General features: G+C 34.0%; 1 protein-coding gene and 2 non-coding genes across 3 annotated transcripts in view; 1 reads left to right on the top strand and 2 right to left on the bottom strand.

Annotated features, from left to right (window-relative positions):
• Nucleotides 1-15354, top strand: part of LOC115445226 (matrix metalloproteinase-2) — a 146192-nt gene that overhangs the window by 46075 nt on the left and 84763 nt on the right. The window contains exons 3-4 of the mRNA XM_030171436.2: nucleotides 1037-1159; nucleotides 1559-1731. Coding sequence (XP_030027296.1) covers nucleotides 1037-1159; nucleotides 1559-1731 — 296 coding nt within the window. The remainder of the gene's footprint in view (nucleotides 1-1036; nucleotides 1160-1558; nucleotides 1732-15354) is intronic.
• Nucleotides 5578-5650, bottom strand: Trnar-ccu. The gene has a single exon. It is a non-coding gene; the product is annotated as a tRNA-Arg (tRNA).
• On the bottom strand, nucleotides 5928-6000 carry Trnak-uuu. Its single transcript has one exon. It is a non-coding gene; the product is annotated as a tRNA-Lys (tRNA).

Raw genomic sequence — 15354 nt, 5'->3', positions numbered from 1 at the left:
AAATATCAAGCATTTCTTATTTAAATATAATTATTTTTATACGCCATATTAATTCTACAGATAGGTACACGATGTCATTTCAAGGATATCCAAATAGAAGGACGTGTACATAATTCAATTGCACGTAGTCCATTTCACTAAATAATTGCCTCGAATGCATGCAGGTTGTGCGGTACGAATTTCTAAATTGCATTCCTATTCAATTAGCTAATTATTATTCCGAATACAATCTATACCGGCATCCCATTTTAATCTGTTAAATACATACATCTAATTAGTCTTCTCATTGACTATTCATATATATATTGTAAACCACACCAAATATATTCCTTTTTTTATTTTTATACCCTCATTATTAATTTTTTTAAGAGTTTAGTTTATCAATCAGGTACTGATTAAAGTTAAAGTCTACTTAACAATTTCATTACTCTTGTAAGCAAATAAAAACAAAATTAAATTCTTAGGTTATAAAAAGTATATCATTCAAACAGAATATTACATTCGATAAAAAGTTTCGTTTGTTTTTTAAGATTAAAAAAAAAAAGGTTTCGCAATAAAAAAATGTAACAGCACAAGTTCAGACTTTAATGAACCCGTTGACTACATAAAAGTTAATTGAAATAAAATAGTACTGACTTAAGTTTTTATATCAGTGTTATTTTTTCAATAAAGTTCGCTTCTAGTTTGTAGCTTATTATTAATTTCTTGTAAAGCTTCCAAATATCTATCAACTAAGCAATAACCCTGCCACGCAATGAATAAAAAAAATGTCCTTAAGAATTCAATTAATAGCTCTGTCTACTTAATATTTTTACGACTACAGTATGCTCTCTACTTTGTAATGATATTAAAATTTTGTAATGATTTAAGAAATGCAAAACTCATAAAATTATCTAAAAAAATAGAGTGCATTGAGCCGACGGAAAACCATAAGATAGTGAAGGATATAGTTAGGTTTTACATGTAACGAAAATGGAATGTACCTGTATGGCATGATATTATGTATGTATTCATGTGAAAGTTTTTTTCTTTGCAGAGAGGCTACTTGGAGAGGTTTGGCTACTTAAGCAAAGGACGACCAGAAATGGCAAACCTTTTAATGGGAAACTCCGTACAATCATACGAAGATGATTTCAGGATTGCAATAAAAACATTACAAGTAAGCATATTTAATATGAAAATAGTATTTTTTTTTTATATTATATTATTATATGTGTTGTGCCTACTGACTCTATACATATATTTTGGAGATATTACTTAAGTATTATTTCGCCTGATTCAACTCACCAAATACATTTATTACCTTGGTAGCATGTATTTTTGACAAAATTACCTACAAATGTTATTTTTTGTTGATCTCTCAATATGCAAACACTATGCCCTATGGTGACAATAAATTTAATGTAACCCTAAACAAGTATACATAATTATGATACTTTGATCACAAATTGGCTATAATATAAAATATAGATATTTAACATAAACAAGAATTTTATGCAAATTAAATATAGATTATGAAACCAAATAATTCACTATTACCTATTACCAATGCTTCTAGGAATTTGGTGGTATAGCCGTTACGGGCGAGTTAGACGAAGCCACGAAGAAGTTAATGAAACAAAAACGCTGTGGCAGACCTGATAGAGAAGAATGGGAGTCGGAAAACGGACACAGAAAAAAAAGATTTGCAGTACAAGGAGAGAAGTGGAAATACACAAACTTAACTTGGAGGTACGTACGTTAAATTAACATATAAAAAAGTTTTATTGATAGATTCATAAATTTACCTCTTGTATTACACGTAATATTCGAAAAAAAATATAAATTATTCTTGTTTCAAGCCGTTATTTGATGTATTGCGTTTTAGCGCCATCTATGTTCTTTTTCTAAAACTATTTCGTGCAGTACTGTGAGTATTTAGTACGATAAAATACTTACTAGAGGGCTCTGTATACTAAATTAACACAATACGATCTATTCATCACTAGATGGCATAAATAGTAGACATTTTAAAAATCTAACGTAGTTAAAATTGATAATAAAGTAACTGTTTCAATTGACGTAAATGTATTTGGGATGTAAAGGATAAATCTTGTAAAATTAAAGTGCAGACTAATTTATAAGATATATACATTTATATAAATAGGTACTTAATTGACACTGGAAAACCATAAAAATAATGCTAAGTAGGGTAGATACAAACAGACAATGGGCGAGTCTCTAAATGACGCGTTTTATGATACTATTCCGAATGTACTACTTATTTGCTTTAAGGCCACATAAAATTGATGACAAATAATAGTTAAATCACGGACCTCGTAAAAGTTACGACGCTTTCCGCGTGGCTTAATTAAAAGAATATGTTCCTTTGACGCCTGCTGAGGGCGGAAATTTCGAGTTCTGAATAAACAGGGACAAATGTTAGCATGTTCCAACTTATCATATACTTACAACTAGTTGAGTATATTAATGTATAACATACAGTAACTTGCTTGAATATGACACAGTTTTATAGACAAAGTATTATTGTGTCAATAGTTTGGATGATCCCGACCGTCGTATTATTAATTTAGAATATCCATCATTAATATAAATTAATTGAATTTATTGTAAGTATGATTAATTAAGTTATACAATTCACTTTATCCTATCGCGGACACATGGAGCATATTTGTAGGGCATATCATTTATTGGTGGCATAATCAGGTTTTTACTTACACATCTTATTTACTTCACCATGGTGCGGGTGATGACAAATTGCGGTGTTAGAAAATATTATAAATGCGAGGGAATAATTGGGCAAAATAATTTCTACACCCATTAGCCGTGTCCAATAGAAAATTTAAAAAAAAATGATAAAAATTAGAAGCCACCTGAAAAAAGTAAACGTGCTCTAATTTTTTAATACTTAGTTTAATGAGGAAAAGTAATATAACAACTATTTTAACAAATTATAGTTAACTTTAACCATATATGCAAATATATCATGACTTATACGTATCTTGTTTATTTTGACATACAAACCACTCGAGTTAACGTTGTTCTTCAAACAAGTCACTCGTAATGATGGCTTTTAACATGACGTGTGGGCTTAATGAGTATTTGTTTATATACGTTGGAGAAAAATCGATAGAGTTGGTTGTGTCGCGCGGCAGCAGTTATATAAACAGCACATACTTATGTGACGTACGTTGTAGCTTGCAAAGTTTATTCAACTTGATATCCCAAGAGTAAAAAGCCCGACTTGCCACCCAGTCTCGCCACTCTGTAGTCTATTTGAAGTGGAACAACCGCGCTACATGCGGATAATTTGAAAAGTTCACAATCACCTGCAGTGAGCGCGGCTTCAGCACAATTTCCTGTCGAATTAATGGTCTGTCAATATTATAGTCCTCCATTACAGCTTGTTGTGCAAACAGGCAATAAAACTAGCAACGCCATCTTGTACCGACCCGTTGCGGTTTGCTCAAATACAAAAAATCACAAAAATATGTAATGGAATATATTTTTCTGTGCAAATCGATACAATAGTTCAATATTAATGATTATATTGATTAACATAAGACTACAAATGAATTAATGACTTTACGATGTTTTGAGATGATATACCTAAATATTTTGTTTACTGACCATACAAATTTATAAGTTATTTGAATGGCTCCGAACTTCGACACGATTTGATCGTTTGGGCATTACCGAAATAATGGTAGTATATAATAAATAATTCCACCTTAAACGAATGCATATTATATTACGCAATTTTACGTGGCCATAGTCGGGATCGAAAACTAGCAAATTATAAATACATAAATGTCACGCTGAAGACTTCGCTTGCGTGTCGGCAATTTAATTAATTTACTTCCAATAGAAACTTGTTGCACTTATCACAATTAATGTAAACAGGCGTATTCGTGTTGTAGACATCTGATGACGATAGTTATTACATAGAAATAACAGTATTGTTTTCGCTGTGTCCCCGACAGTCGAGTGACAGCCGCATTTCGCCTCCCGCCGTGCGCGGCTCTGTCATCGGCACTCACTAACATTATGAATATTGTTATGAAATTCGTATCTGGCTTATATAAAGATACTTGCTCGTTAAATATTCAGGTATTTGAATCTGTAAAAATATGTGATATCGATGAAGCGATAAGAGAACACTTAAAAAACTAACATGTTTTACAAATACAATAAATGTGAGAGTGTTAATTGTTCTTTCACACTCCAATGATACGTCATTGACATAAGAGAGAGAGAGAGAGAGTATAAGACTGACAGACTGCTTTTAACCACGGAAATGCACTATCCTCTGGGACTTGTTTCATGAAAAGACTTTCAGCGTCAGCGTAAGACGTAGCCATGCGCAGAACCTGAGCATCGCCGTCGCACCTTATATTCCTCGTCTTCAGGATATTTATTTAAAATTGCTCACCGTTCCAAAATGATTTAGAATCTGAAACAAAACTTAATTCCTATATATCTCTACCACCATGACATAATTAACATTGAATAATATGACCACTGGGATTTAGCAATTATCCTCGCGCCACGAAACAATATTTTTTTAGGTAAGCATTTATATAGAAAATTATAAATTGTGTTTTAAATAATCTGTAATAAAATTACGTGTTACGAAACGAAAACCCATCTATATTATATTTGTTTGATACCCACCTTATATAATCCTGTACCTACAATATTTTACATTAATTTACTTCGGAAGTTATTCAGATTATAAAACCAGCGTAGGTGGCTTATATTTCAGCAACACCTCGTCACGTCCTAAGGTTTCTATTACGTCATTAACCAAAGTACATTTGATAGTACCATTCGCAGTGCGAATAAGTACCAGCTTAGGTGATAAAATAGATGAGTATGACGAGCCATTATTAATTGTAGTGAGTTAGCGAGCCACCCCACACCATGGGCACCGGTCACCACCCGAGGCCCCGCGGCCCTCTGCCCCCCTCCCCCTCCCGCTCCCCCCTCCAGCGTGCACGCCCCGCAGCCACACAAACTGGGTCGACATTTCAATATTGAAGGCATTTCACAATTTCTATTGCTCTTTATTGCGACTGTACGACGTAATAAAGAGCTTATTATGCGTATATTGAATGTCCTAAACCGACGACGAGTACATAAATCATTGTTTTAGACGGTGTTAAAATTATTATTTATTTGTGTTTGTTCCTGTATGCTCAGTTCCACAAGTTTCGGATTTAAAAATACGTTACCAGCATTTTAAGAAAAATGTACAAATACCTAATAGATGCCGCATAGCGCATCTAATTTATAAGTGATAACTATTAATTGTTCTGTGACAAAATGCAATGCAAACATTATCAGAAGTAGAAAAGTATAAAAACATATTTAGCGTGAAGTTTCGCGTGTAAACTGTAGGTACCTACATTTTGACGCCACTATTGCTAATGCACGAGTACAAATGTGGCGCTATCTAGCGGTGGATAGGACGTTAAGATTAAGCTGCACACAAACCATGTATTCTCAGGATATATAAAATAAAATATAAATAATAATAAGACAGTCGAACAAAACCCAGCTGCGATATGCTACATGTACCCCTGGTGGGACTCGAACCCTCAATCCCCGGCTTAGGAGGCCGATGCCTTATCCATTAGGCCACAGGGGCTGTACTGGTTCGTACTGAAATTAATAATTGTATATATATGATACATATAAATATATTTTTTATTTCTTTTTTTACCTTTTTCTATAATATAATAATATTATCGGTGTAATAATTATCATTTAACAATGTAATAGAATACGATAAAAAATATATATAATAAATAAAATTCATTCGGATTTAAACATGCAATGAAGATTTATTAATGAAATTATGAACAAAATACATTATATTTTTATTAAATGACACTTGGAAAAGAAAAAAAAGAAAAAGATAGAGCCGCCCGAACAGGGACTTGAACCCTGGACCCTTGGATTAAAAGTCCAATGCTCTACCGACTGAGCTATCCGGGCTCATGACAGCATATTTGAAATTACTGTTCGAAGTCAGCATATCTTATTCAACCATTTTTTTATTACTAATTTATATTTTACTAGCTGACCCAACAGACGTTGTCCCGTCTTAACCATGAATTGCAGCGCACATTCTGTCAATCGCTGACAGTTATTTCAAACAGTTGACAGTTATATAAAATTAATATTTTCGTTAAGTTTTCTTAAATTTTCTAATTTTCCGTGCAATATTTTGAATTTTTTCTTTCATAAGAACCTTCTGACAATAACAAACACACCAAAAAAATAGTAATATCGGTCCAGCCGTTCACGCGTGATGACGTGACCAAGGGAAATAGGGATTCATTTTTATATATATATAGATATCGATCAAATGCTAAGAATGCCGTTAACCTATGTATTAAATACTTTTTTAAATTATTATGCTTCTAACATCCTACTTCGCAGCCCCGGATCTAAGGGGGGGCTAGCCGGGGCCCATGCCCCGGGCGGCGAATTCAGAGAGCGGCAAATTCAAACTAGGCACACGAATACATAACACATCATTAATGCAACTTTGACTACTGAGACATCCAGTACATTCAATACTAAAATTATTTCCCGCGGGCGCAAAGTGATGATGATGATGACAACGGTAAAAATATAGGTGGATGGGGGCGACATTTACCAGATTTTGCCCCGCCTCAAAAAAATTCCAGATCTGGGGCTGCTACTTCGAGATACGTTGTGGAAACATCTTTACTAATTTCTTAGTTTTTGAATAACAAGTAGATTTACGTAATCCTTAATATTATGTTTACATTAAATAATTTATTTCCAATATACTATTTTTCAAGCAGAAATTATAATATATGCCTTTAAAATTATCTACATATTAATGTTAAAAATAGCTGTTGATTGTACACGATTTTGTCATTCAGGACTGTTTCTGAAATTATGAATACATCACCAACGAACCTATTTATAACGTAGTAACATATAAACATTTGACCGAATAAGAACTAATATTAAAAGCTAGGAATATGCTATTTGTGATCCAGTATATGATTCATGATGATGACGCAATAACTATTTTAGAAAGTTAGGTAGTCTTAGATATTGCAACGTATAACAATATAAGAAATATGTGCAGTTAATTTCATTAATGATAGATCTACTATGACCAAAGGAAACTTAATTTTAGACGATCATAGATTCTTTACGTAGCCATGTTCTATATACAATATTCTAAGTAATCATAATTCCAATTCAATTAACTGATTGATCGTATTGATTATCTGATTGTATACAAATCTAATGGAAAATAACTAAATATGGTATTGAGTCTTACATTATGAAAACACTACGTTCGTAGACAAAATAAACACGATTGTATAAACCAACTTTTAGATATTTACATATGTAATATATTTACCACCGGTTTGTATAAGTGGTAGATCCATGTTAAAGCCAATTTTATATACAACTTAATAGTTTCGGCTGGAAGGAGATGGCACTACTATCCCGCAGAAAAGCAATGTGACATTTTTCTTAGCAGTTAGACAACTATTAGGTTTTGTAGAGTCAGTTAGACTAGCGTAGTGGCAAACATGAATCCTGATAATATAAATAATAAATAAAGAAAAATTCTCTCAAGGATTGACAACAAAACAGGGTGGTTGATACTTTTGTAAAAATACATTTAAGAAATATGTATCATCCAAAATGTTAAGGAAAAATAGTATTCAAAATCGACGCAATAATAAATACGTTATAGAGCCTTGAAATTTGGTGGAAGGGATAGCTGTCAAATAATAGTAATAGCAAACTATGACGGCACAAAATGTCACCGGCCATAATGCTGCATACGTAAGAAAGAGATAGCCCGATAACCCTACCATGCCCCTAGTTTTACTCACAGAAATATTTCAAGTATAAATAACTGCTTTATTTTTCGATCAATTTTGATGCTGATTTCAAAGAAGAATAATATCTTTTTCGTATTATTTTTTTACATATAAACTAGTGTACAAAATTAAATATAAGAAAGTATCTTATTACGATTTGTTGGACACTGTAGACTAGGTGGTGTAAGCGGTAGGGATCCCTAACCATCAGATGACGTCTTCTTACATGCCTTAATATCTCTACTATTAGCTCTAAGAGAATTCTTTGCAACGGCAACATCACACTTACAATCAGAAATACACTCACACAGACGCCATATATACACTAAATTATTATATGATAAATAAAAGTAAAAGTAGAATTTTTTGTGATTTTTTTTTAATTCATGGATGAATTTGGCTTGATTTTAGCAGAAGCAAACACGACTATGTGGTTTGATTTAGTTGAAAATCCTCGAAACTCAGTATAAATGGTTATAAAAAACTTTTCATAAACGTGAGTATATGACCTCTGACTTTAGCAAGGCACGGTTACAGCCATATCGTTCCGGCTAATCCATAACCGGTCGGCTCTACGGAGCGGACGGATGCTCCACTCACGTGACCTCGTAATGCGATTATATTAGATCATTAGGCGACCATGTCGGTATTTTAGGTTAAATACAAACTAATTAAGATACTTACGTCGTTTATTGAAGTACGACTTCAGGAACATTCTATGAATTTGCGTGGACAACAAAAAGGATATGCATTTTATACTTTGAACTTTATTACAATTTTATTTCGATAATAGTGTACTTAGGCCTCACAAGGCGTTTCACTGCACCTAATTGTAAGAATTTTGCCGTTTCACTAACAAAAACAATTTATTTCTTGATGGTTCATTTTAATCAGAATTTATTCCGGCCTACATTAATCTATACTAATATATAAAGATGGAGAATTTATTTGTTTGAACTCACTAATCTCAGGAACTACTAAACCGATCTTGATATTTTTTTCGTTTTTATCTCGGGAAAATATTTTTCTCGAAATAACTTCTTTGAGTCGTAGGAAAATCTAGTTGAATATACAATGGCTAACTTCAGAACGCGATTTCTTGTATATGGTCGCAACGATCTTAATGGAAACCTTATTAAAATAACCGTTATTTACCTAATTTCCATAGTAATGCATCGTACCTAGTTGGTAATGATAACCGCTCGATAAAAACAGAACAAAACTCAATATATCAAAGGAATCATATGGGTTAACACTCCCCACGAACAAAATTTGTGACTCTACTTTTTTTAAAGATACTTCTGCCGTGTTTTTCTCCATTTTCAATTTCCTGCCAAGGAATGAAATAAAATCATACAAGATTTCCTATAAAGCTATAAAACCTTTTACCCACATAATTATTATGTTTTTATATTACGAGCTTGAAACACGTGTACGTTTGTTAACTTATAGTAGAGCCATTAATTTGTTTCAAAATTTCCTATTTTTTTAATTTTCTCCGAGACTTTTTGATAATTTGAATTTACGTGTTATTATTCTAATAACACCTAGTAGCAAAACCATATAATATTTCTATAGTGGCATTATATCGAATAGCTCTACAGGGCGATCTGAAACTCAATAAACTATAGTTGGACAACTTATTTCACTCGAGTGTTCGGTAATATGTTTACTATCAATATAATTCTAGTATTCGTACATTATTAGCCCAATAAACGCCTCGTTGAACTTGTTGCGGCGTACTTGGTTGGTTAACTAGATTCAACACCGAAATCGGGGAACACAAAATTAGGCGTATTGATGGTTTAAAAAACATAAATACATATCAGATTTGCCCAGGATTGAAATTTGTGCCCAAAATGGTGACAGATTCGTCCCTTATCACATCATAGGACGTTAATAAGCTGGGCAAAGTATACGTGGAGTAGTCATGACTGCCCGACCCTTTGAGGCTATGCGTGATCATAAGTACATGTGATACATAATACTAATAACATCCGTAAAGGTATTGGTGGCGGTGTGCGTTGATTTCACTTCTGCCTACTCCTTCCGCTACATAGCCGGCAGCCGTAACAGAATATTATATTTCTATTACGTCAGGATGTACTTGCATGTGTATTTTTTTAAAATAAAACAAGACTGAAAATAGGAAAATAGTAGGATGTTGAAACATTCTATTAAATATTACGACAGTGTTATTTGATATGTCTTTTTAATAACTTGTTATCAGTGTATAACTAATCATTGTTTTGTCTCTGTGACTGCCTCGGTGGCGTAGTTGTATTGCATGTCCGGTACAATAGCGCTCTGAGGTCCTGGGTTCGAATCCCGGGTCGGGCAAAGTGATATTTGGGTTTTTCTGCTCAGTATCAGCCCGGAGTCTGGAATTTGTACCCGATATGGCGATAGGCTCGCCCCCTATCACATCATGGGACGGAACATACTTGGCGAAAAGTGGGTGCCCTAGTTGCGCCTCTGCATACCCCTTCGGGGATAAATGCGTGATGTTATGTATGTATGTTTTGTCTCATACATCTCTAAGACAAACCATTTATTTACTTATTCGTACTTTTTTGCACATGAATAAAACAATTTAAGGAAAAAGTGAGAAAAAGAAGTATAGATGACGGTCTTGTCGCTGGGATATCTTCCAGACAACCATGGGATCGATAAGAAAAGGATAAATAGGGCTATTTAGTAAATAGAATAACAATTACGCATTATAAAAAATAATAAATATATATATACCAACGTAACATACTTTAAAGTAGCATACATATATTTATAACACCATTATGGAGAGCAAAAAATTTTACATAGTTATAAATGTTTATTCTAACTATACACTCGAGTTATATTATCGATACACCTACATACGTTACTGGATAATATACATATTATTACAGTGTATTGTATCTCACACTATCTAACGGTATAATAGACATTACATTCCTTTCCACGTCATTTGTCTCCTTAGATTTAATTACTATCGCTGAGACGTATATATTTATAGGCTACAGACTATATTTTGTATTTATTTTATTTCATGATGTCTTACATATCTTTTTATACTTTATAAAATTCAAATAATATGGACATCGGTATAATTAACTGATGACTCAACAAGCCTCTAGAATCACCGTCACCTAAAATTTCACTGTTGTAATTTTGGTCCGTTTTCTACTGAGTCATCTATGTACCTTATTGCAGTGGGATTTTCGGAAAATTACCTCGCAAGGAGTTTTTATTCCATTGGACCAGTAACGCACATACTGAAACTTTAAAATTACATAAAACAAAAGATATTATTGTGACGAAACTCTATTAATCGTTATAATTTCTACCATAGGGATCTTATACACATTAAATGTGCAAAAAGAATGTAAAGTTGTTTTATAAACCCAGTTATGTTCATTACATGTTCATATCTAGGACGACGCGATGAAATTGATATCGTTATCTTGATGTAGTTATATGCGGCAATAATACATATAACGTTAGGATTGGTCAATATATTGTGTACTCTCTACATAGTACACATATTGTTATATATCGATGAGGTAACGCGTACATATTATAGTTATCACTAATGGGCGTAGAGAAACCCATAGTTTTTTAGCCAGTTTCTTTTATTTATTTACCTTTTTAAGTTAGTCAGCTAGTTATTACAAAAACTAGAATAAGCGTCGTAATCAGTCTAAAACTGTATTATTGGTAGGGTTTTTCAAGTTTCGACCAACAGTAATTTCCGCAGTACCTATGAGATTGATATTGCAACATTATGGTACCACATATCCCTTAAATGCAGAGATATTTAAAAGGCTGTAGTGTCAAACTTTATTATCTATGTTCTATTCAACTTTTTAGTACTTTATCGCGCTAACACTAACCTGTAAAGTCCTAAATCTGATGATAAATCACATTTTAGGGTCTTCATCTCAAAGCAATATTTTTTTTTTACCTTATGGACATATAAGAACTACATATATTATGTGAAATTATATTGTGTGGTTCCAACAACGTGCGTATCAAGCGACAATGACGTCATAGTAGACGGCCTTCGGCACGTAATCAGCTTTTCCTGGAAACCAAAGGTCTCCTGTTACAAGACCTGTAAAGAAGTAATTAACTTCACATCGATTTTAGTAAATTCATTTCCTTTTTAGCTGAGGTTTCTCTGTTTCGAACTAATGAAAAATCCACGCGTGCAAAGAAAATGCTTGCCTTGTAATCAACGCCTATAAAAGAAAGAAATTTCGCCACAAATGCTACCGAGCAAGGTAAGATATTGTTGGTAAAACAAAATACAAATTTCTTTTATTCAAAAACAACTCAAGTTGTGAGTTGTTGCTTAGGCTTCTGATTCAGAAACTTTGATGTTTTTCTTCGTAGAATTTCTCAATTTCGAACTTAAAAGGCTACAACAGTTTAAAATAGCTAATATTTCGATATTTTTCCATTTCGCTCAGTACCTACTGTGAACATAACAAATCATGTTTGCGAAAGGAGGATTAAAATACATTTTAAATAACATCGACGCGATCATGTTTCAGGGATTAGACAGGTTTATAGTATCGGAAAAATATTTTCAACACACGAATATAATCAATACAGTTAACGGATTAAACGCTCAAATATGAAAAGTTACATTTACGCTGAATTCTGTTTTCAGTTCATGTTGTATCACATTTCAGGTCACTTCAAGAAAATCTGTTTAAATTTGAAATGGAAATTTTTGGAAAGCTTTGACGTTTGCTGAGTTCTAGCCTACGGTTTGCATCGTTGTTTATGTCTGACGCAGTTTTAAAATAATTGTTACACATATAAGATGATTATAACAATGTTTAGTTGTAAATAATTAAGATTCGAAGTGGTTTCATTGCGTCAAAGCCTGTGGTTTCAGCGGCGTGACTGCAGCTCACTCGTAAATCGTGAACTACAAAACAATCTGAGTCTCAGCCAGGCATTCGATAGGTCTGAAATTCCAATTAAGGGGAAGCTCTAGAGGAGTTCGCAGGTCGGCTGCACGCGGGCGATCACTCACTTGCACTTTTAATTAATTTATTTATCGAGTTCGCGAATCGACGGCGCAACTCGCGCCGACGCCCCGCCCCGCCGTCGCCTATAAAACCCGTCGAGGACCGGTGACGTCCGTCAGTTTTCTCAGGGTTGTAACGGGCGCCGGTCGCCTGCACCCGGGAAAATGTGCCGGAAGGACGAGGGTTACTTAAATTTTTAAAGTGGGTAGTCAAAATGTAAAGAGGGGCGAGGCGAGCGTAGGGTACGGCGGGGCGCGCCGCCGCGTCCGCCGCGCCGCTGGCTGCTGGTCGTCGGCCGCTGCGACCTTGAGGTGAGTGAGTGCACGCACGAGGGCGAACCGAGTCGATAGGCCTGCTGCCGCCACGAGCCGCCCGCCCACGCGCCTGCACTACAGCTGTTTTACTTGATAACGCGCCCTTTTGATACTTATTTCATCATTCCGACGTTATTCCCGTTTTTCGTTCCGCATTCACAACCTATACCTTATTCCCAATAGGTTATCATTTTATATGCATTTTAATATATTTGTTATCTTGTTTTTAAGATGAATTGGGCGTGTTTAAATATATTTTTACTTTGGACTTTTCTATGTCCAATATTTAGCCTACATGTTGTCTAAATTAAAAACCGTATATTGCATTTCAAATAATAATTAAATTCACGATCATAAATCACTTTGACGCTGTTTTACTTTCTTAGGTAGTGGCGTGGGGTCGCGGTAATTATGGTATTACTTTTTACTAGTTTTTTTAAGGATCTACATTTCCTCGTATTTAGAATTGCTAGTGTAGGTCACTTACACTTCTGGTTTATTTCGAAAAAGACCGGAAAAAATATTGTAGCAAAGAAACTATGTGCAAAAAAATTATTTGAGATTTAATCTTATAACACAAGTCAATTGGCAGCGTAAATTTTTCACGCCCACAGACGCTACTGTACGATAACATTCATAATCCATACGAAACCCATGGGGCTTTGACCAATTGAGTTACGCTCGGAAATCGGGAAATAGGCTCCCCCATAAATCGAGTGGGGACGGACCCGTCGCACGATCTACGATGTTAGAATTATCAGAAACTAAATACAATTTAAATTAAATATGAATAGAGGCAAAAGAATACGCGAAATGTGGTTTTAAATTTTGCTAAGCCTTCCTTATTTCGACTTAAATAGTTTGCAACTTCCTTAAAATAAATTGGTACTAACTGAAGAAAGTCAAAAAGGAGCTATTGGGTGTAAATTCCCAAAATATATTTTATATGAGACAAATTTTTTATTTCTACATTTTAAAATCGTGTCTTATTGCAAGTCACGTAGTCGACAAAATTTTATCAAAAGCTGAAAGTAGCAAATGCACTTAACATTAAATGCAGAATAGTTACTTTACCGTCGTATAATAAACAAATAAGGAAAATTTATTCACAAAACATTTAAAACTGCACATTATCAGAAACAACTATAAATTAAAACGACTAATTACGACACTATTATTTTCTAGAAAGTAGGAACAATTTAGTAGAATGCGGTTGGTTTTTCGTTTTTGATGGGACCGCGACAAAACCGGTACATACGACGGATAACCCGGCGTGTTCGGACTTGGTCGTTGGCCAAGTATAGACGCTCAGTAATTACTGTCTCAGGAGCGGGCTCTTAATTTGCTTAATTTACTCGAACTCGCTCCTGCGAGCTAAATCGCACGATTTAATGGGATATCTGAATGATGCGCATTGTTTAAACCGTTTCGTCTGTTCTGAATGATTCCTTAATTTCGCTAAGGAATTTCGCTAAACGGCCGTCTCAGTGTATAATATTAAAACATAGGACAAGATCTAATGATATTTTTAGTTTATAATGTCATAAAATGTCACTATTTTGGATCGTTTTATAAAAAGTACACCATATTATATTTCATGATTCAGTATTTTATCATTTAGACCCCATTTCAAACAGGGTGTAAAATTACTTTCAAAATTATACTTGCATTGATTCTTTCATCATTTCTCTGATTTAAAAATCTAAGTTTAAAACTGTCTTGCACATCATATATTTCACAGACAGTATCACTATACAATTCAAGGAAATTTAAAAAGCAAATAGCGAAGCTACAATTTACCAACCTAAACCCCACTTGTGTTTCGAATTCACATTTGATATAAAACAAAACAGCTCCGTCTTATGTGACTAATCGTCGCAACATTTGAATAAAATTCATCTCCGTAAAGATTATGAACGAACATTATGTTTTAAGTAAAAATACACGAAAGTAAAGTACGAGCCTGCCGAGCTCAAGATTGCTTTCGTGTGGTTTGCAATAAAAGCCCACCAAGTGTGTGCTCAACCACGGAGCTTCGTATTTAGAGCATGAATTTTAGATACGTGTATCCAAGGACAATATAACTGTATGTATAAACGCGTGCTAAGTCATGTC

This window comes from Manduca sexta, chromosome 14 (assembly GCF_014839805.1).
Source record: "Manduca sexta isolate Smith_Timp_Sample1 chromosome 14, JHU_Msex_v1.0, whole genome shotgun sequence".
Lineage (NCBI taxonomy): Eukaryota > Metazoa > Arthropoda > Insecta > Lepidoptera > Sphingidae > Manduca > Manduca sexta.
Note: the sequence above shows the minus strand (reverse complement) of the source record. Positions and strands in the feature narration are given on the sequence as shown.